Raw genomic sequence first — 20,362 nt, forward strand, 5'->3', positions numbered from 1 at the left:
GCGTACGCACACTCTAAGATCAAATCTGAGCGTTCACACACTTTATAAATGAGGCCCATGGTGTTTGTGACAATCAGCCCTGCCTTAATTTAATCAAGCACTATTGAAATGAACCATTCGTTGTTGGATTAATATGGATTTCAGGTTATAGGCTACTAAAGCTAAAACAAACCAAAGTGATTGAAACTGTAGCCTATTATAAGAGCACAGGAATGCTATGATTTTATGCCAATGACTAATTTTTTCCTCTGAAAATACTTCATACACTACATTAAAATGGTTTCTGTGAAAACATCACAATCATAGGTCTATTTATTAAATTTGCCGTTTTTTATTTGAACAGCTTTCATCTCCAATACATAATTTGTTTAATTGTTGGCAGCATGCTCTGTTGTGAACACATCAATTTATCATCATTTCCTCAATGTATGTGGAGTAATGAAGTACTTTTGTATGTACACCATCCCGTATGACTCCTCTTGTGCCATGGAAACATGACGTGAACCCACGTAGACCCTATTAGCCCACCAGGGAACATTTTGAAAAATTATAATTTATACTTAAATATAATTATTTTAGATGTAAGTTATATCTTAGAAATTCCACAGACATTCTTTAGGGTGAAACGTTGTCTTCAGTGCAAAGGACACATTTACCTCAGATATAATTTTTCATGTGTTCAAACAGAAAAGCAGCATTGTTTTTATATTTAGAAAGCTATCGCTGCCATGTTACCGATGAGATGTGTGAATAAATGTAATAAAAGTATTTTTATTTGATATAAATAGAGAGATAAATAAATTAAATGGTGTTTTGCAGTCTCTGCGCTCAGCATTTGCAGATTGTCAGGGCGTTGTGTTCATCGTTGTTTTCTCTCTTGCCGCTGTAACAAATATGAATGAAACTGAGTGTTATTATGGAATCATAAGAAATAGCCCAAACATTCCTCCGTAAATTAATATTTGCCATGAATCCTATTAACATTCTGTGCTTACAACTAAAAATCAAGCACTTTACTTCTATCCCGAGGGATAATTTACAGTCTGGATTTATCACAAAATAAATCTCGACAGGGTGATCAGATGGAGTGGCATATTAGATGGATGTTTACGAACTAAATATGGACATGAATTATTTACTCTGAAATATTTGCTTATCATTTTATCTGTATAATATCTTTAAAAAACGAAGACCCGAACAATAATACAGTAAAATTATTCCTGAAGTCCTCTGAGGTTATTTTAAATACAATCGATAAATGAGATGCAAGATGGCACCAGTTTATGTTTGCCATGACTGATCAATCAGAATCAAGTATTTGAAAAAAAATAAAGAAAGAAAAAAAACACTCAAATAAACTAATTTTCATTCAAACATAAGGCCTTACATGAGTTTTAATATCCAATATTTTTGAAAATCATTCTACCTTCAGAAGATTTGTTGAATCGTGTCACGTATGGTGTAATCTGTGTGTCCATACTTTTGGAATACATTCACATCGCTCTACATCAATCTCACAGTCCTCCTCACTAACAGTAGACAGAGGCTCTGGTATAAAAACAAAAAGTATAAATAAAATAAAAATTTTAGCGCAGATGTAATAAATGTGCAAAAAAAGCATGTTCTTGTGTGTGCCTTAATGGGTCTATTTTGAATAAAAGTTCCTGCAATATAGCTACTAACATATAATAAAAAGTAACCGAGGCATCCGTGCATTAGGCCAGAACAGGAAGTGGCAATACGTGAGTTGAAATCAATTACTCACTGACCTTGTTTACTGGAGGGGTACGTCACACATCGCTCTGCCATCCAGTCCCATATTAAACCTTTGTTGCACAGCCTCTTGTCTTCTGGCTTACGTGTAGGAGAGCAACTGCATACACACACACACACAGACATATTATTACGCCAGCAAGCACATATGGCTGCCACTCAGCAGGTCCAATCTGTAATTTCTCCAAGAGCAACATTGTTGTATCAACAGTGAATAACACAGCATGGCACTGGAAAAATAAGGGTTGGGTCTAACATTTCAAGGAGTTTGATGTTACACCACAAGAAAGACCCAGGCAATTTCAGTAAAAATGCATTGCACTCAGTGTAAGTGTAGGGGAATGCTGATTGCCTCATTGATAACTTCATCCAACCCTACCTGTTTGTAATCAGTCTGGAATTTTCTAAAACTATTAAAGGGGTCATATGATGCGATTTCAAGTTTTCCTTTCTCTTTGGAGTGTTACAAGCTGATTGTGCATAGATAAGATCCCTGAACCCCTGAATTCTTTATCAAAGTTAAGACTCTGCCACGCCCCCACATATCTACCTCACTATGTGGAAATATTTGCATAATGCTGCCCAAATGTGCACGCAAAGAAAGACCCGCAGTTAGTGTTGAAGCAGCCATGTCAGGGAGACGCTGTGTGTTTCTAGGCGAAAGCAAAAGCACTTTATTTGGCCTTCCGGAAGTAGATGCATTTAGGAATCTTCAAGATCACTTACAACAGAACAGCAATGCATTTTATGGACGACTGTTTCGTGAACCTAGGAGAGGAGGTTATTCTGACTTTGCTATGACAATCTGGCGCTTCTGAATCAGCTAAGCGTTTGAGAGAGGCGGGGCATAGAGGACCTACAATAATGTACAGTATTTGAAAAATAATGTGTTTTTTGAACATTAAAGCATGTCAACATATTCTGTTACACCAAATACACAAAATAATGATCTTTAAAAAAGCATCATATGACCCCTTTAACTAAAGAAACATTAGCTATCATTATTGAATATTACACTGTATACCTAATATTCCATGTCAAGGTTACACCCAGTTTCACACAAACCTATTCTTTTACTAACCTCTTCTTGTGCTTCTCACGAACATGTCTGCGGATCAGCGAATGTTCCTGGCACATACACTCAGTGTGATTGGCTATTTTCACCAGCACGGGCTCTGGTCCAGTTTTATACGGAGCCAGACTCACACTCAAAATCTGTGAGGAAGAGGATGTCTTTTACAAACAGTTAAGTGGAACAGAATGTACACATTAACACATGTTAAGGAGATAGTTCAGCCAAATATTGTTGCTCTCCCTCATGTTGTTCCAAACCTCTTTTTTTCTGTAGAACGCAAAAGGAGAAATTTTGAAGAATGATTCCGGTCGATTTTTTCCATTCATTTATAATCGACCGATGCCAAGGCTTTAAAACTTTAAAAAGGACACAAAAGCACCATAAAAGTGGGCAGTATGAGAGTAAATAAAGTAAGTAAATGATGACAGATATATATTTTTTAATATCTGGTTGAACTGTCCCTTTAAGACTGTGTTTTGATTGTATATTGAATGAACTGAACATAATTTCCATATAAATGAGCAAGTACAAACAAATTGTATTGGACATTAATTTGTATGTAATACCCACGCAATGCAATGAGTAGTGCTCACAGTTTTATTGACATAAGTCACGCTTGTATTACGGCAGGTAACTCCCTCTTTGTTGCAGCAGCCGCCACACCTGAAGACTGAGACGCACGGGGGCTTAAAGAACACAGCTGTATTGGTGCCCAGCTCTTTTGCCACATCTACACACGTCTCTCTGGGCATACACTGTGTTTTCTGCCATTCGTCATCAATATCTGAAAACAAGGTACTTTTTAGGTACACAAATCTATGTACAATACTTAGACATCACATGTTCGCAATTATGTTTGCAAGAGGGTCTCAACCTTTTAGCATCTCTGGGCTGAACGAAGCAGCTGCATAGCGAGTTGACCTGCGGTTCTCCGGCGGAGTGGCGTATTCAAAGTGCTTCAGCTTGAGCCTGCATCTCCACAGCTTCCAGTCTGGGTATTCGGTCAACATAAGAAGCTCATCCAGACTCCCAGCTTCCCTTAGTTCCTGTTCCCACCTCTCCTGGTTTATGTCCTATGGAGAAATGCAATCTTGAATGTGAAAAGAATGAGGGCTGCTGATTGTAATACAGAGTTAAAACATTTTTATAAGAATTTGTTTGAAGCATGCTGAGCAAAATTCAGCCAAAAGTATGGAACATCACAGCGGGAGTTAGATAAATAGAAGGATTAAAAATGAATGCCCACAAATTAGAAACACCTTTCTTTCCCAACTTTACAACTTACTACAAAGACTTGCATCATACAAACATCCTGCTGTCTGTGAGGTATGTGAAGTCTTGCCATAATAAAAGGCCAACCAGTAGGATAAAACTAACAACGCATTACTAGATAGATAGCACACAGCTACTAATTTCTTCAGTGGAAGGCTACAACTTTTTAAAAAGAAAAAAATCTGAATGCACATTAAAAGGAACATTTTCTTTCTATGCACTAGAGGGCAGTAGTGATAATCAACATTGGATTTTCTCAGCATTTTTTGGCTGTGTAAAGAATCGGTGTTACACTAGGGAAAGGATGCAGCTGTTCCTCGTGTAGTTCTGCCACAAATGAATATGCAGTGTTGCATCAGACCATACAGATCCTTAGTTTTGCAATCTCAATATAATCCACAGTGTGTTCCCTTACAACTTGTTAAAGATATACATATATTAAATATTGACATGACAGTGCAACCTTCAGCATGGGTAAATGGAGCCTTGAATCATTATACATAGTTCTGCTGACTGGACAATTGCACACAGACTTTGTGAGACCTAAGTGCTGGATTTCTCTAGATTTCTCAATCTTTAGAATTTATCTAGAGCTTTGTGCACAGTCTAGGCTTGTCAGGCCATAAAGTTAAATTTTTTTTTCTCTCAAACCAGCTTGTGTAGCCAAACACATGGAACACCCTCTGGCAGAGGCTCACTCTAAACAACTGGAACATACGCTCTATTAGCTCAGTATGAACCACCTGTTTAGAAGCTCAGTGAAGACACAGATCTCAGGGATTGGAGTTTGGGACGTGTGCCACCAATATGAACAGAACATCATGGCTGTTTTGCAAAACATGGATTGAATAATTACAGTACTAAGTGCCTAGTGACAGCTGCAGAATAACCTTGACAAAGTCATAAGTGGTCACACTTTCAGTGGCCAGTGGCGATATTGATTCCTAGGGAGTAGGGTATAGTATAATGCCGATATGATGCACATTACATGGTTCTCTCTGGAACATGTTTCTTATTGGTCAATCGTGGCATTTTGCGGTCTGATATTTTCTAATATTCTCGCTGTATATCAGTGTGCTCATCTGGCTACTTTTTTAGTATCTCTTGTGTAACAATGCAGATTCACGCTCTTGTTTCATACAAACACAATGGGCACTGTCTTGTGACTCATCTATTGATTGTAGTGAAAGGAGAATGTCAATATTGTTAGTAATATAACGTTTTTTGTTTTGCTGCTAGGCAGATTTTATGCTGTGTAATGCTATTTTTTTCTTAACAGAAGTAGAAAAAAAATTGAATGATAGCATATGTACATACATCTTGAAAAAAATGATTAAATGAGCATTTACTTTACACTTTACTCAAAATGTATCTGTAATTGTGTTTTTACTTATTTAGTTAAAGCTGCAGTCCGTAAATTTTACCATTGTCTCCATCTCTGTTTGAAACCTGCAACTGCAGTTATTTGCAGAATTATCTTCCTTGCGTGGGTTGTGCACCAGCACGGCTCCAGTGCGGATGAGTCTTATGTTTTGAGGTGTATGTGTGGCTGTCAGTCACCGCACCGCTGTGGATACTGTACTTAGGAATCACAGATTCTAGCCTACATCTTGGAATATATGACCCAAATAAGAATTTTCACTGGATATTGTCATCTGAACAAGCAGTAACAAGTCTGCCACGTTTGTTCTGACCAACTGAGGAAAAAAGCATTACAATAAATCACGCTACCAATGGTGATTAAATCTAACGATCGGTTAGCTCATATCACATCAAACCGTGCAAATTATTATTATTATTGTTATGCTTTGTTCTTAAATTATTAATGTTAACAACATCAGCATTGCATGACTATATGTATGTAGTGTGTATTAAGGTGAAGATTTCAATTTCTGTACAGTCTAATCTCTAATTGTCATAGCATTCAAATTTTATATTAAGAAATTATTTTAACCCAAAAAGCTAATTATTCTCCCTTCTAACTGCCATCTGTGGCTGTGCTTCAAGTAGAACGCACCTAATGACGCAGTGGCAGCATGCTCCAATTTCCCGCGAGTTCCTACCAGTACCACTCAAATGAGAAAACATTATAATAAGATAACCGTTGTGAATCGGGCTAAAGAAAGGTGGTAGTTTTGAACACTGGCTGGTTGCTCAAATATTGATACTCAAATATTTGATCATTTTTAACCACAAAAAGTTACGGACTGCAGCTTTAACCAGCTGATATTAATTGGCTAAGTGGGTACTTTTTTGGTACCGCTGAACTTAAGACCATTACTTTTGGTAAACGCACCCCTGGTCAATGCATCGGTCACTAGTTCACCCTTCATTACAGAAGAGCAAGAGTTTATGGAGTAGATCTCACACATGGGGAGGAGAGCACATACAAACCCTGAAGTCTGCCACCTCTCATTCAATATTGAGAATATTGAGTTAAGCAGGCAAAAACCAGCACTGGCTTGGTTTTGATTGTTTACTACACACCGGGTGTGTCCCACAAAAAAGGCGAATAAAAAATGGCAATAGGGGCCAAAGGACTTCCAATAATGCTTTTATGAGATGGGTAAGCCACAAAGCGCGTGGAAAGTAAAACAGCCGAGGCCGGGATGGAGAGGGCTGGCACGCGATATGGAAGTCATCACTAGAGAAGTCTTGCATCCTGCTGTCGTGTATTGACATGATCATCTATGATCTCTTCAATATGTTAGGGTGTAGCCCTCTGCTTTCACTTACCCATTTAAACGATGCAACAACAAACAGAACGAGCGAGAGTAAAAGAAAGTAAGAATATGAGTTACAACTGTGCAAAATTAATGAGGTGGAGGCCCCTAACAAGGAAGAAGAAATGAGACGGATGAGAACATTGAGAGCTTGAACATATAAAAGACCCTACAATGCCTCAGGCTGCACTTGGATACCAGGCTACATGCCACACACATATGCTAACACAGCCTCTTTATGTAGTGTATCTGTAAAAACTAATTGGATATTATGCTATTGCGCCACTGCTTGGAACCCATAACCCTTCTTACATAACCTACCATTGATAAACACACACAGAAAAACAGATGAATGGCCTTAGCAGCTTGTCTTTTGAAATTCTCACTAGTAGCCACTGAGTTCCCAAGTGTGCTTCCAGAGGAACCATCTTACTTCAAAGACTGCAATTCTGAACATTGTCATTTACTTCAGACTGATTCAAGCCTTACTTTGCACAGTAACATACAGAAAAAATGATCGAATTTGCTAGTAAGGGACCTTAAGGTCACAGCAGGAGGCCCCATCCGGCCCTGCTGAGCTTGCCACAGATCCCTGCTCAGTGAGTCAGTGCAAAATGACTTTAAATCCTCTTGGATTAGCCATTTTAAAGTAATAAAAAAGAACTTAAAAAAAAAAGATATTTTTAAAAATGTCAGTGAGGTCTAATGCTGTTTTATGGACATTCTTTATAACTTTTTTGTCTTCCTTAGAAGAATGAAGGTCATTCAGGTTTAGAATGACATAAGGGTGAGTGCGCTCTTAAAAATAAAGGTTCTTTATTGCATCAATGGTTCCATGAAGAACCTACGTTCCCATTCCGCAAAAGGTTCTTTACAGTGGATAACTGTTCTTTAGATTTTTTAAATGCTCTAAGAACTAAGAAAAAAAAATTTATTTTAAGAACTTTGGTTCTTCTTTTGCATCGTTGGAAAACCCGCTTTCGCAACCCTTATTTTTAAGTGTAAATGGACAGACTCTGCATTTTAAAGACCTCCCAACTTTATATGTATAACAACTGAAAACCTATAAAAATAAAAATAAACTATTTTCAACTAAACCTCAGTATCATTCAAATTTGACTGTAAACAAACAAAATGTCCTGAGGTTTTGGCTGCACTTGGTGTTCTACATGTCTGCTGAGGGATGCCATACTTACTCTCTGGGGTCTGTAGGCGTCCACGGCCAGCATCAGTCTGACATACAGGAGTAACAACATATGAAGTCCAGCACATTTCTGTGTCTTCATCTTGCTACTAACTCTCCAGGATACCGTCCAGTGACTGAACAGCGAGGGAGGCCAGTCTGCGTATACACTCACAAATCACGAAGCAGGTTTCTCACACTGGACCACACAGGCGCACCAACAGAGACCTGTCACAACGAGCTTTCCGGAGCCAAATGAGCTTTCCTCTTTAAAAAAAAAAGAGGAGGAGAATGAGACATCAATCAGTGCTAGTCTAGGACCTTTTTTTCCCTTTTTTCTGCGATTCTCTCTGATCAGGACAACCCCTTGATGCTGTTATCTGTCTTGGCCAGATTTGGCCCAGTGTCTCCACGGATCCAGATGAGTCAAACTATATGTGCTTGCAAAATCCGCCAAGGGCTCACATCCAGTCTTCTCCAGCCACCAGTGCGTGCAAGGCTGTCTGGGAGGCATGCATGTCTGTCCTGTCGCTGTGTGCTCCAGTCCCACTCTGCTGTCACCACGTTTCCTGCTTGCCGACTTCCAGGCTCAGTTGCTCGCACACAGAACATGTGGTTTTAAATGTGATCCAGACCTCTACAGAGGGCAAGGAGTGAAAGAGGGGGAGGAGGGAAGGGGGAACGGAGGGATAAAGGGAGGAGAGAGAGAAAGTGCGTGGAGAAGAGAGACTGAATGCAGCCAATATCCCACTTAAATGCAGCAAAGTGGTGGAATGAAATAGGAGGGGAACTAAGCCGACATGCCCTTTCTCTTGTTATCTGTGTGTGTGTGTCACTCTCAGGCAGACCCAACAATGAGCTTGTAATACGAGTCGGGAATTAGAGGGAGTTTTAATGCAGTGTAATGGGCTGTGAGTGCCGCTCTCTGCACCCACACTCTACGAGCTCTATTGGATCATCTGAATGCTTTAACTTTAAAAGCTTCAAAATAATCTATTATCAGCGGTCAAAGGAATCTATTACTAGATTGTTTGTGTAGATTCTCAACATCACTTTAATCAAATGTGGATGAATTGTGTGGTCAAATGTAGATCTAAAATGACACAGATATTGGATAAAGGAAATCATGTTGTGATCGGATACAATGTGAAGAGCCAAATACAAAATAAAAACAGAAATTAATAGATTCAAATAAAAGGTCATTATTAAAAAACATTACAAGAAATACATAGATTAAAAGTAATACATGACTTTGTAACTATCAGAAATATATCAGAAATAATTGGAGTAACATTTTGCATATGTGGCCCCACAAATATGTGTACCCTTAAGTCGCACTTAAAATATGAATGTCAGTGTATTATATGAAATTATCACACCGGTATCTGCAAACAAATGATGTTTTTCTGAGCTGTTTATAATTACTTTTAACAACTGATCCCAAGGTGATTTTTAGTGGATGTATAAAGTCCATTTCCCTCAAGTTCACACAGTTGTACTAGCATATACAGTATATTATGACTTTTTTCTTGCAGACGAATACAATCTATTAAAAAATGTCCTGGCTCTTCCAAGCTTTATAATACAGTGAATGGCTGTTGAGATTTTGAAGTCCAATAAAGTGCATCCATCCATCATAAAAAGTGCTCCACATGGCTCCAGGGGGTGAATGAAGCAAATCGATGCGTTTGTGTAAGAAAAATATCCATATTTATCCGGTCTCATCCAACAATTTTCTTTATAAATCCTCATTTTGTACTAATTTGTGAACAGTGTTTTGATTTGCTCTCTCCTCTGTGCTACCGCGTTCGTCACTTCTCTACGTCATCCGCTAGAAGTCCACTCTAGACTTCAAAATCTCAACAGCCATTCACTACCATTATAAAGCTTGGAAGAGCCAGGACATGTTTTAAGATAATTCCAATTGTATTTGTCTGAATGAAGACAGAAGTCATATTCAACTAGAATGGCTTGAGGGTGAGTAGATCATGGGGTGCTTTTCAGTTTTGGGTGAACTATCCCTTTAACTATGAACAGAAAGACATCCAGAAAGTGTCCATACGTCATTTAAAATCTCTTTTTGCTGGATGTTTGAAGCACTATAGCTTACTATGTTGCTTTTAAATAAATGAAACATGGTTATAAGTGTGATTTAAATATCCAAATACTTCTTGGAGCCGCAGAATAAGTTGAAGGCACAAAAAAATAAACAAAGCACATATTATTCCCATAGAAAGGGATCTTCCAAGAAAAATTTAGAACTTTTGACCGATCTTTGATTGCCAAACTTTTGCCCTCTCAAATCCATTAGTGGCTGATCTGTAGTCTGAGATGGCTTGATCAATCTCTTCTTGTGTGTTCATGACAAAAGGCCCTGAAACAAATAAATAAATCCTCTGGTTTAAAAAAATATATATTTTGAATAATGTAGAAATACAGAATGTTTATAATATAACACATGTAAATATATTTATATGCAATATTTACCTATTCAAATTAGCACTGTCAATTTAACATGTTAATTCAGTGCAAATAACTATAAAAACTACAAAGTATCAAAAAATTACAGAACATTATACCATATTATATCATATTAATATTCTGCATTAGAAGCAAGAGATTTCAGGAAGTCATATAGTACCACTCAAACTTTTTCTTATCTTGATGTGATTGTATTGACCATTCTGAGGCTGCATTTGGACACACAGAACCAGGACCAAAAAGCCTGACTCAACCTCTCTAATCTGCGGTCAGTTTCTGATATTGATGTACAAAAAAGCTTGATACTCATGCCAAAAGGCTACACTATACCTTTAAGAGCACTTTAAAACTCTGTACCATTTATACAAGCACAATTCATGGGCACTCAACTTTTTTTTAATATCTTGCCTTCAAAACCTCTCAAGATGAGCCAAAAGAAGAGACACTGCTTTAGTGACTCAATGGATGAACTATGACTTTATCCACTATTTGAGTTAAAATAACACAGTACTATCTTTTCCCAGAATTGTGTGTAAGGTATGATGTTTCACAGTCATGCATTTAATGAGCAAAATAAAGACTTACTCAAAATTTGTTTGCCTTAACTAGGAAAAATGCCATGTAAACCACGTTTATAATGTTTGTAAGTACTGTACAGTAACTTTGGGATTAATGGAAAATAATAATAATTAAATAATCATCAAGACATCTGATAATAATTTTTTTACCTTTAGGAATAGGCTGCAAATGCTTTGCACCTTCCTTCAGCACAAAGTCGAGGTACATGGTTGGAGTTCTCGTGTAAACCTTTGACTGGCAACAGAAAAGGCATGTAAGTACCACAACATAATATTTAATCTGGAAAAAATTATGGTTGACAGCAGAAGACTACTGTGAAAACAACATTTTATGTTCTTTATTCATAACATATCCATTTTTACCAGATCTTGTCATTGCTAAAAGACAAAAAACAAGGGAAATTGTTCAATATTGTTTAAATTATGAGCTCAAACAGATGTAAAAACATTGTGTGTGAGTTCCAGTGCATATCTGGTTCCAGTAAGCCCAAGTATTTGGCTGACCCACATTTAACTTCAATGCTGCATTCACCCCTCTGCCCTAGAGAAACCCTCCATAACCACATTTTACATTTAAAACATTTTACAAAAACCACTTCCAATGAAGCCTGCTCCGAATTTCCTGCTGTTGTCTGAGAGAGGGGGCAGAGGATGCCCTTGCAGCAGCAATTCGCCTGATGGACTCCAGTATCGGATTGTAAATGGGACGTTCTGATTGGATGGAACATTTACAAAGAAGTCGGCCGTTTGGATCAAACATTCGGTTATAGCTGCTCAACATGACTCTAGGATCTTGTATTTTGTATTTCCCGTAAATCATAGATGGGAAAGAGACAGACCGAGGTGTGGGTAATAGTCGTAATGTGTTGATAAATGGATGCACAAATGAACATGTTTGCGAAATTACAGACGATAAACAGATGCAAGTGTCTGGCAAACGGAGGCGTACTGACTACTTTTTTTCACTCAGTGGTTTGGTTCAAAGAGTTTAGAATAATTATGAGGAGCATCTTTTTTATCACCTGATAAACATGAAGGCCTTCTGACTGGTAAAATCATCCATACTTCATATTAATGCTTTAGTATATCTGAAAACTACTAAGAGACCTTTTAAATACAATAAACTTTTTAAATAGTTTTTTGAAGGTTTTGGCATACTTACTGATAGTGAAAAGAGGGATAAGAATGGAAACTATGAGGAAAAGAAGGAGAAACTGGGCTCCCAAACAAGCACCTTTGCTCTGTGAAGCACTTGTGCTAACTACGTTAGGCTAGAAACGACTTTACTCCAAGACACCCACATGCTTTGAACAAAGAATTTCCATTACTTATCCAGTTGTTTATTATTACTGGATAAGTATTTTTAAAGTATTTCCATTCCTAATCAAATATATCTGCTTATGAATAATTCCAATTTGTGAACCTTCTGAGTGACTCATTGAAAACTATTCAAATGAACTGTTCATTCACAAATCAGTTTTTCTACATTCACACAACTCTGATGATTTCCTGATTTATTTCTATTGAACCATTTATATTAAACTAATGGTCAAAAGATTGGATTTTTTTATGTTTTCAAAACAAGCTTCTTATGCTCATCAAGCCTGCTTGTTTTTCTTTTTTTTAATTAAAATTAAAGTTATATTGTGAAATATTGTTACAATTTAAAAGAAAAGTTGTATTATTAATAATTAAATACCATCAATAATTGAATAGTCAGCATATTAGAATGATTTCTGAAGAATCATGTGGCATTGGATACTGGTGGAATAAATTACAATACATTAAAATTGAAGAATAAGAATATATTTAAATTTATTTTAAATTGTATCATAGCAAATTGTAATAATACCTCACAGTATTACCTTTTACTGGTGAGCATAATAGACTTCCCTCAACAATCCCAATATATATTCTCTATATATATATATATATATATATATACGTATATGCAGTGCCTTGCTAAATATTCATACCCCTTCATTTATTTCACATTTTATGTTGCAGCCTTATGTTAAACTGCTTTAAATTACTTTTTTCCCCACATCAATGTACACTCCATACACCATACTGACAAAGCAAAAACAGAACTGTCACCAACTTTGTAAATTTATTAAAAATAAAAAACTGAAATAAGTACATTGCATAAGTATTCTCATTACTTAGATAACTCATTACTTAGCTGAAGCATCTTAACAGCCTCAAGTATTTTTGTGTATGATGCGACAAGCTTTGCACATCAGAATTTGGCAATTATCTGCCATTTTTCACCTCACCTCTTCAACTCTCAAGCTCTGTCAGGTTGGATGGGGGCAGATGCACATTTTCAGGTTTCTCCAGAAATATTTGATTGGGTTCAATTCCAGGCTCTGGCTGGGCCACTCAAAGGCATTCACAGAGTTGTCTATAAGCCACTCTTGCTGTGTGCTTAAGGTCATTGTCCTTGGAAGGTGAACCTTCTGTCCAGTCTGAGGTTCTGAATGCTCTGGACTAGGTTTTTATTAAGGCTATCTCAATATTTTGGTGCATTGAGCTTTTCTTCTACTCTGACGAGTCCCTCAGTCCCTGCTGCTGAAAAACAGCCCCAGGCTGCTACCAGCACACTTTACTTTTGGGATGGTACTCTGCAGGTGATGAACAGTGCTTGGTTTCGTTCAAACATTATGCTTGGAATTGAGGTTCATCAGACCAGAGAATCTTGTTTCTCAGCGTATAAGGGTACTTTAGGTGCTTTTTTGCAAATTCCAAGTGGGTTTTCATGTGTCTTCACTGAGGAGAGGATTGAGTCTGGCCACACCGGCATAAAGCCCAGATCGGTGGAGTGTTGCAGTGATGTTTATCCTTCTGTAGGTTTCTCCCATCTGCATGTATGATCATAGAGCTCAACTAGAGTGACTAGGTGCGTTTCCATTACAGATTTGTGCAAAACTTTGGCAATATTTTCTGAATGTCGATAAAAAAGTATTGCGAAGTGACGGCGTTTCCATTAACCAATGTTATGAGACTTAAACGTAACCTTTTGCCTCTCGTGATAAGTCATGGCAACGCATTTTGGTGGGATTTTGACGGATTGTGGCTATATTTATTCAAAGGAGGCTTATGCATGTATCTTTACAGAAGCAGCAAAGAGAGCCGCTTCAGAAACGTGCGTGGCATGGCTGGAATAAACCATAGACTGTATAAAAACATAAACACAAGCATTGAGTGGCTGTAATCAGCTTCAGTGGCCGTATCAGAGCCACACTGCACCGCAGACGTGTGCAGTGTAAATTGTCTTAAGTATTAATAGTAGGGAAAGCCCCTTATACTGGAGCGCGGCCACTTATGAAGTATTTCTTGGAGGTTATAGTACATTGAAGAATGATCATATGACTTTTACATACGCCATGTGACCTGTAAATGCGAAAAAGCCGTTTCCATTGCAGTTTTGCAAATTAATCCTTTTTCGCATAGCCTGAAAAACCACCTCATGCGAGCGTAAAAACTTTTTTGCGATATATGGCCGTTTTTGCAAAATTGACGCGTTTCCATTAGGCCTATTTTCAATTCGCAATTTCAATTTGCGCAATTTGAAGGGTAATGGAAACGCGCCTACTATCAGCTTCTTGGACACCAGTCTAACCAAGGCCCTTCTCCATCAATTGCTCAGTTTGGCCAGGAGACCAGCTCTAGGAAGAGTTCTAGTTGTTTCAAACGTCTTCCATTAAGGATAATGGAGGCTACATGTTTCTGTGAATCTTCAATGCAGCAGATCTTCCCCAGATGTGTGGCTTGACGCAAACCTGTTTCTGAGCTCTACAGGTAGTTCTTTTGACCTCAGGGCTTGGTTTTTGCTCTGATATGCATTTCAGCTGTTAGACCTTTTATTAAGACGTGTGCCTTTCCAAATCATACCCATTCAATTGAATTTGTCACAGGTTAACTTCACTTGAAGTGTAGTAACATCTACAAGCAATAATTTCAGCTGTCGCAGAATACTTATGCAATGGAATTATTTAAGTTTTTTATTTTTAATACATTTGCAAAGATGTTAAAAACCTGTTTTTTTTTGCTTTGCCATTATGGTTTATGGAGTATAGAATGATGTGGGGAAAAAGCAATTTAAAGCAATTTAACATAAGGCAGCAACATAACAAAACGTGAAAAAAAAGGCACTGTATATATATATATATATATATATTCCCAGATATTTCCCAGTTTTCCATGAAAATTAAGACAAAATACAAAACTGCTCTCAGATCAGTAGCTTGTGCTATAACACCTACCTTTAGTCCAAGAGCTTCCCCTGAGATTACGTTCACAGTGACTCCATCTTTGCTGGGTTTGGGAATCTCTTTGCTCTTCAGCTCCTGGTACTGAGGCTCCACCATCTTATCTGCACTTTTCAAGTTCACCCAAAGCTGAAGGCCATGAATGCGTCCGTCCGACACAGGCATCTCAGCATGAATTACCCCACGACCTGCCGTCATCCACTAACATAACAGAAAACAAAGAACTAGAAGTGAGAACAAATACTAATGTTTTATTCCATTCTATTCCTAATGGAAGACCTATCTGGTAGTATTTGCCAATAAACAGACTAACCAACCGCTTGGTTCAGGGGCTTTGCGCACTGGTTAATGTCATCTTCATGTGGAGCATGAGAGATCTTTATGAGCTTTTATTTCAACATAAAAATTAACCACTCCACTTTTACAACAACAGCTTAATATACCTAATAGAGCACTTTTCTTTCACCTCTTCCTTTTTCGCTCTCTCTTAGTGGAAATTTCCATTCGTTCTGAGGTTTAGCAGCCCTCTCAGGGAGCCATTGGGCACTAGGTGGTTTGAGTTATGGAGTGAAACACTCTGTGCTACTGGTTTTGTCAGGGAGTCCCTGAGTGTTTGATGGTGAGGCTATAGGTTAGGAGCTGGAGGTTAGGTGCGAGCTGTAGTTAAAGTAGTGAGGCCTACAGACATATTAAATGCCCATTAAAACATTCCCTCACTGACCCGGGAGAAATTGAGACAGCTTTATGACACCGAAAAACACAGGAAGTGCCCTACGGGTGTAAAAGCTGTGTGTATGCATGGATATAACATCCTATTAAACGTAAATACATTTTAATTATAGCTTAATTTTAAATTATTTTAATTTGCAACCATTTTTTACAGTCAGTATATAAAAAAAATTAAAATGGTGGCTTTCATTCTATCTATAATATACTTGCGTAAGTGTACATATTTCTGATGTGTACTTTTGGCTTTTTTACTTATATTAGGTGGTCTTAACTACTATGTACTTACATTTAAATTAATAATTTGATACAATGCACTTATTGTGTACATACATGTTTTTACATTGTACTTATATTTAAAAAATACCTGCATGTAATAACATCTGTAATTAATTTCTGTAATCACATTTATAATTACAATGTTGACCAATTCCTTATACCTTAGCCCACCCTAAAACCTAGCCATGCCACCAAACCTTACCCGTATACCACCTCAATACCAGCAAAAGTGTTATGCAATATAATATGAACACAATAAGTACACTCATTGTACTTATTTTTTTTATCTAAGTACATAGTAGTTAAGGCCACCTATTATATAAAGTGGGACCAAAGGTCATTTTAAAATGATATTAGACATGTAGTCTTTAACGTAACAGTTATTTTCCATTGGCAAAATTTCACATGAAAAAAAGTTCAGTGTTGATTAAATTACTACAAGCTGTTCTACCTGAAGATCCCCAGGTTCTAACCTCCCACTGTGACCACAGGAGTCTTCATGGGCTGTTACTCCACTCAACAAGTATGTTACCTGTGCAAAAAGCAAAACATATTTAACCACATATGTGGGAATGAAAGAAAAGTCCCACATGTGAAGCCTTTTGAAACACAGGGATGAGGTGTAAGATTGTAGTTTTCTGATTGAAAATGAAGCCATTTCTTGGGGAAATGTTCATGCAAAAGACAGTATGGAAAAGTCATCAACTTGACGTTCATTTAGAGGAAAATAAACATGTCAAAAATCATACAGGTGAAAGGTGAAACATATTTCAAGGGCTGTGTTTGCAGAGTAGATGCAAAAAGTTTATGTTTGAGGGATTTTGGTAAAGCCCTGACGGACTATAAAGCTAAATGCCAAAAGCAGATACATCCTAGGCTGTGAGATGGAAAATAAAAAAAGTGTTAGCGGTTGATGATCTAATGAACATTTGATCAGTAAATAATTCTGACATAAATACGAATACACATATTTTTCGTATGTCTAGTAAAGGTCTTTTATGCAGCATAAAAAAAGCTAGAGGCTAGATGCTAATGTGTCATAATCAAAATTTGCATATATTAAATAAACATCTTTCCAATTAACAAAATCTGCCCGAAGCCTTTTCCCATTTGTCCACTGAAAAAGTAAAAATGAATGCACATGGTCAGCTGCAGGTGGTCCGACATACAGCGTGGATGGATTGCATGCCATCTCCCACACAGACAATGCTGCTCTCAACAGGATACGTGAGGCAGGGTAAGAGGTCAACATCTGAACCCTCGGAGGCTTGCTTGACCTGTGGCCACAGGCAGCCTGTGATCTGCAAGCACAGCTGTGATCTGACGGTCACGTGGCTGTTCGTGAGCAAACACACCTGCATGTTTTAGGCAACCTAGAAGTCCAATTCTGCTAATAATGCTCATATGAAAAATGAAACCTCTAAAACCTACAAAGAGAGCCTAAACTCGACGAGCAGACTGGATATTTATCCTTCACAGCCTTGTTTTAATTTGCATCTATCCGGACTAAAGTCCATTGTATATTGTTTGTCTGTGTTATGTACTGTATGCCTGCTGAACAAATTACCACTCTAGAGGGAATAAATATTTAGCCAGAATTTGGCTTTAGAGTGCTCTCACAATGAGTCACTTTCCAGCAAATCTCTGAATACAAATATTACAAGAAAAATCCATTCATGAAGAAAGGTGACACATAGTCAGACTCATTCTGTATAGTGAATGAGATGAGACTATATCTGTGCAGATGGCAATAGATGACACCAAACTGTTTAAGGAAACAAGTCTAAATGATTTCCACAGCTGCACAGACCCACTTTCCATAGGAACAGTTTATGCCAAACACATTGCCAAACTGTGAGTAAACAAATGAGTACATCAGATGTTGTAAATAAATAAGGAGACAAGAAGGCTGAGTGAGTTGGTCAGCTTTTCTTTAGTCAAGTTTCAGAAAATACTCTCAGGACCAGTTCTGGCCAAAATACTGACATTTTAAAGGAAGCGTTTTTAATGACCATGCATTCTCTCACAATTGAGCGAACAGTTTTTGAGTACTTTAAACTGCCAAAAACGATGGGAGTGGTTTACTGGACAATCTTTATAGGCTCGGCAGCTTTGTTAAAATTGCCTTTTTTCTGTTTGGACATGACATTTTGAAGGACTCCTTAAAAAGAAAAGAAAGAAATTGAGAAAGAAAACCCAATAGGCTTTAGTTACATCACAGCAACAAACCAGAATTTGCTACTTTCTAGTTGGTTGCATTTGTTTGCAGGGAAGGGCTATTATCATTCCAGAGTGCATCTGATTGGATAAAAAAAATTTGTAGTACAGGATGAGTCATCAATATTTATTGTCAGGTTTTTTTTTTTTGGTTTTTTTTTTAAAGCTGTGTGCTAAAAGTGAATTTTGTCAATGTTTTGTATATTAACATAGACGACCTCAAAGCGAAAATCAACTAAAGCCAGTTTGGGTGACTGCAGTGCTAAAACGTTAAGAACCTGTGAGCCCTCTAGTGGTCAAAGTAATCTATCTTTGCGATGGGTCCACCTTCTCCTATTTGAACTCTTTTCATAGTGTATTTTTAATTCAGTGAATGTTAACCATTCTCAGTGTCATTATTTAGTTGAAAAAAAATGTAATAAGCCTGTCGTATTTAATTATTCAGACGGCTGTAGAAGCATCATCCAAGAAACATGTTGTCACGTTGTACCTGTTACTTTTCTCAGCGATGTTTTGGATGGCCTAATCACAGCCGCTTGTTATTGCAGGATAAGAGTACTAGTTGTTTCACAGAAAACAGATGTCCGTTTATCAGAAAATGTTTAGGTATTTAATAGAATTAAACAACTACACATTTAAGTGTACCAAAGTCTTTCGTAAGCCAACAATAAAAGTGCTGAAGTGTCTTTTTGAGCCGCCACGCGCCTCCTGGCGGAAGACCCGTTTTGTCCTGATCAGAAACAACAGGAAGTAGAAGGCTAGTAACATAACACCGCGATTTACTTCAATTCATTTCATCTGACTGCAAGGATTAATATAAGAAGTGTCGGTCTTTCCATTACTGTATTAATTCATAGTTTGAAAGTACACTAAGTTTGAGTCTTGACTGCTGGAAAATAAATAGCGTTTACCGTCTCAAATCCACGGTGAGGATGATCAGGAAAACCCGCTGTTTGGCGATACAGAATTCATCCAGCATCAAGAAAGGGTCGAGATTCTTCATCTGAAATAAAACAGTGCAATGCAATGCAATTCCACGTGTCATCGTGCATTAAAAAAAAACAATTCATTTCATCTGACTGCAAGGATTAATATAAGAAGTGTCGGTCTTTCCATTACTGTATTAATTCATAGTTTGAAAGTACACTTAGTTTGAGTCTTGACTGCTGGAAAATAAATAGCGTTTACCGTCTCAAATCCACGGTGAGGATGATCAGGAAAACCCGCTGGTTTGGCGATACAGAATTCATCCAGCATCAAGAAAGGGTCGAGATTCTTCATCTGAAATAAAACAGTGCAATGCAATGCAATTCCACGTGTCATCGTGCATAAAAAAAAACGAGTTTCATGCGTTATATAAAAATGCTAAAAACAGCAATGAAAACGTACTTCTTTCCGTCCAATACTCCGGCGAACTCGAGCCCCGACGCCTTCAGACTGTTCCACACTCAAAACGACCTTAGCAACTCTTCTAATCATGATAAACACCTTGATATCTTCTTATAATCCCAATATGTTGCTTTAGTTCTGTTTGTGAGCTCCCAAATGCACCGGAAGTCAAAAACGAAACACGATGAACATTTATTTAGACACAACTCTGCTCTGCAGTGTTATTCGCTCTTATAGTAAATCTGTATTCACCTATGACAGGTGTATGTTTTGTATGTTGACGTTTTGGGTTTGCCATGGTTTCCTACACAGATCACAGTCAATCCCACTAGATTCGGATTATTTAAAGGCGCAGTGCAAGTTACAATGACAATGCAATATTTTGAGCCACATAA

At 37.6% G+C, this 20,362-nt stretch overlaps 2 protein-coding genes across 3 annotated transcripts; both read right to left on the reverse strand.

Annotated features, from left to right (window-relative positions):
• Positions 1-328: 328 nt before the first annotated feature.
• On the reverse strand, positions 329-9,524 carry LOC107569323 (vascular endothelial growth factor D-like). Of its 2 annotated transcripts, XM_016255428.1 has the most exons (7): positions 8,040-9,524; positions 3,723-3,921; positions 3,442-3,632; positions 2,855-2,988; positions 1,770-1,873; positions 1,427-1,548; positions 329-883 (listed from the first exon to the last, which is right to left on the reverse strand). In XM_016255428.1, exons 1-6 carry the CDS (start codon positions 8,127-8,129, stop codon positions 1,451-1,453), a joined length of 816 nt encoding a protein of 271 aa, XP_016110914.1. In that variant the 5' UTR covers positions 8,130-9,524; the 3' UTR covers positions 329-883; positions 1,427-1,450. The 2 variants fall into 2 exon arrangements, with proteins under 2 accessions (XP_016110914.1, XP_016110986.1); XM_016255500.1 differs by lacking the exon at positions 1,427-1,548.
• pir (pirin) lies at positions 8,205-20,341 on the reverse strand. Its single transcript, XM_016267087.1, has 6 exons — positions 19,968-20,341; positions 19,767-19,859; positions 16,813-16,893; positions 15,351-15,557; positions 11,236-11,320; positions 8,205-8,293 (listed from the first exon to the last, which is right to left on the reverse strand). Exons 1-6 carry the CDS (start codon positions 20,055-20,057, stop codon positions 8,205-8,207), a joined length of 645 nt encoding a protein of 214 aa, XP_016122573.1. The 5' UTR covers positions 20,058-20,341.
• Positions 20,342-20,362: the final 21 nt, after the last annotated feature.

Source organism: Sinocyclocheilus grahami, unplaced genomic scaffold (genome assembly GCF_001515645.1).
Source record: "Sinocyclocheilus grahami isolate Dianchi unplaced genomic scaffold, SAMN03320097.WGS_v1.1 scaffold3.1, whole genome shotgun sequence".
NCBI lineage: Eukaryota > Metazoa > Chordata > Actinopteri > Cypriniformes > Cyprinidae > Sinocyclocheilus > Sinocyclocheilus grahami.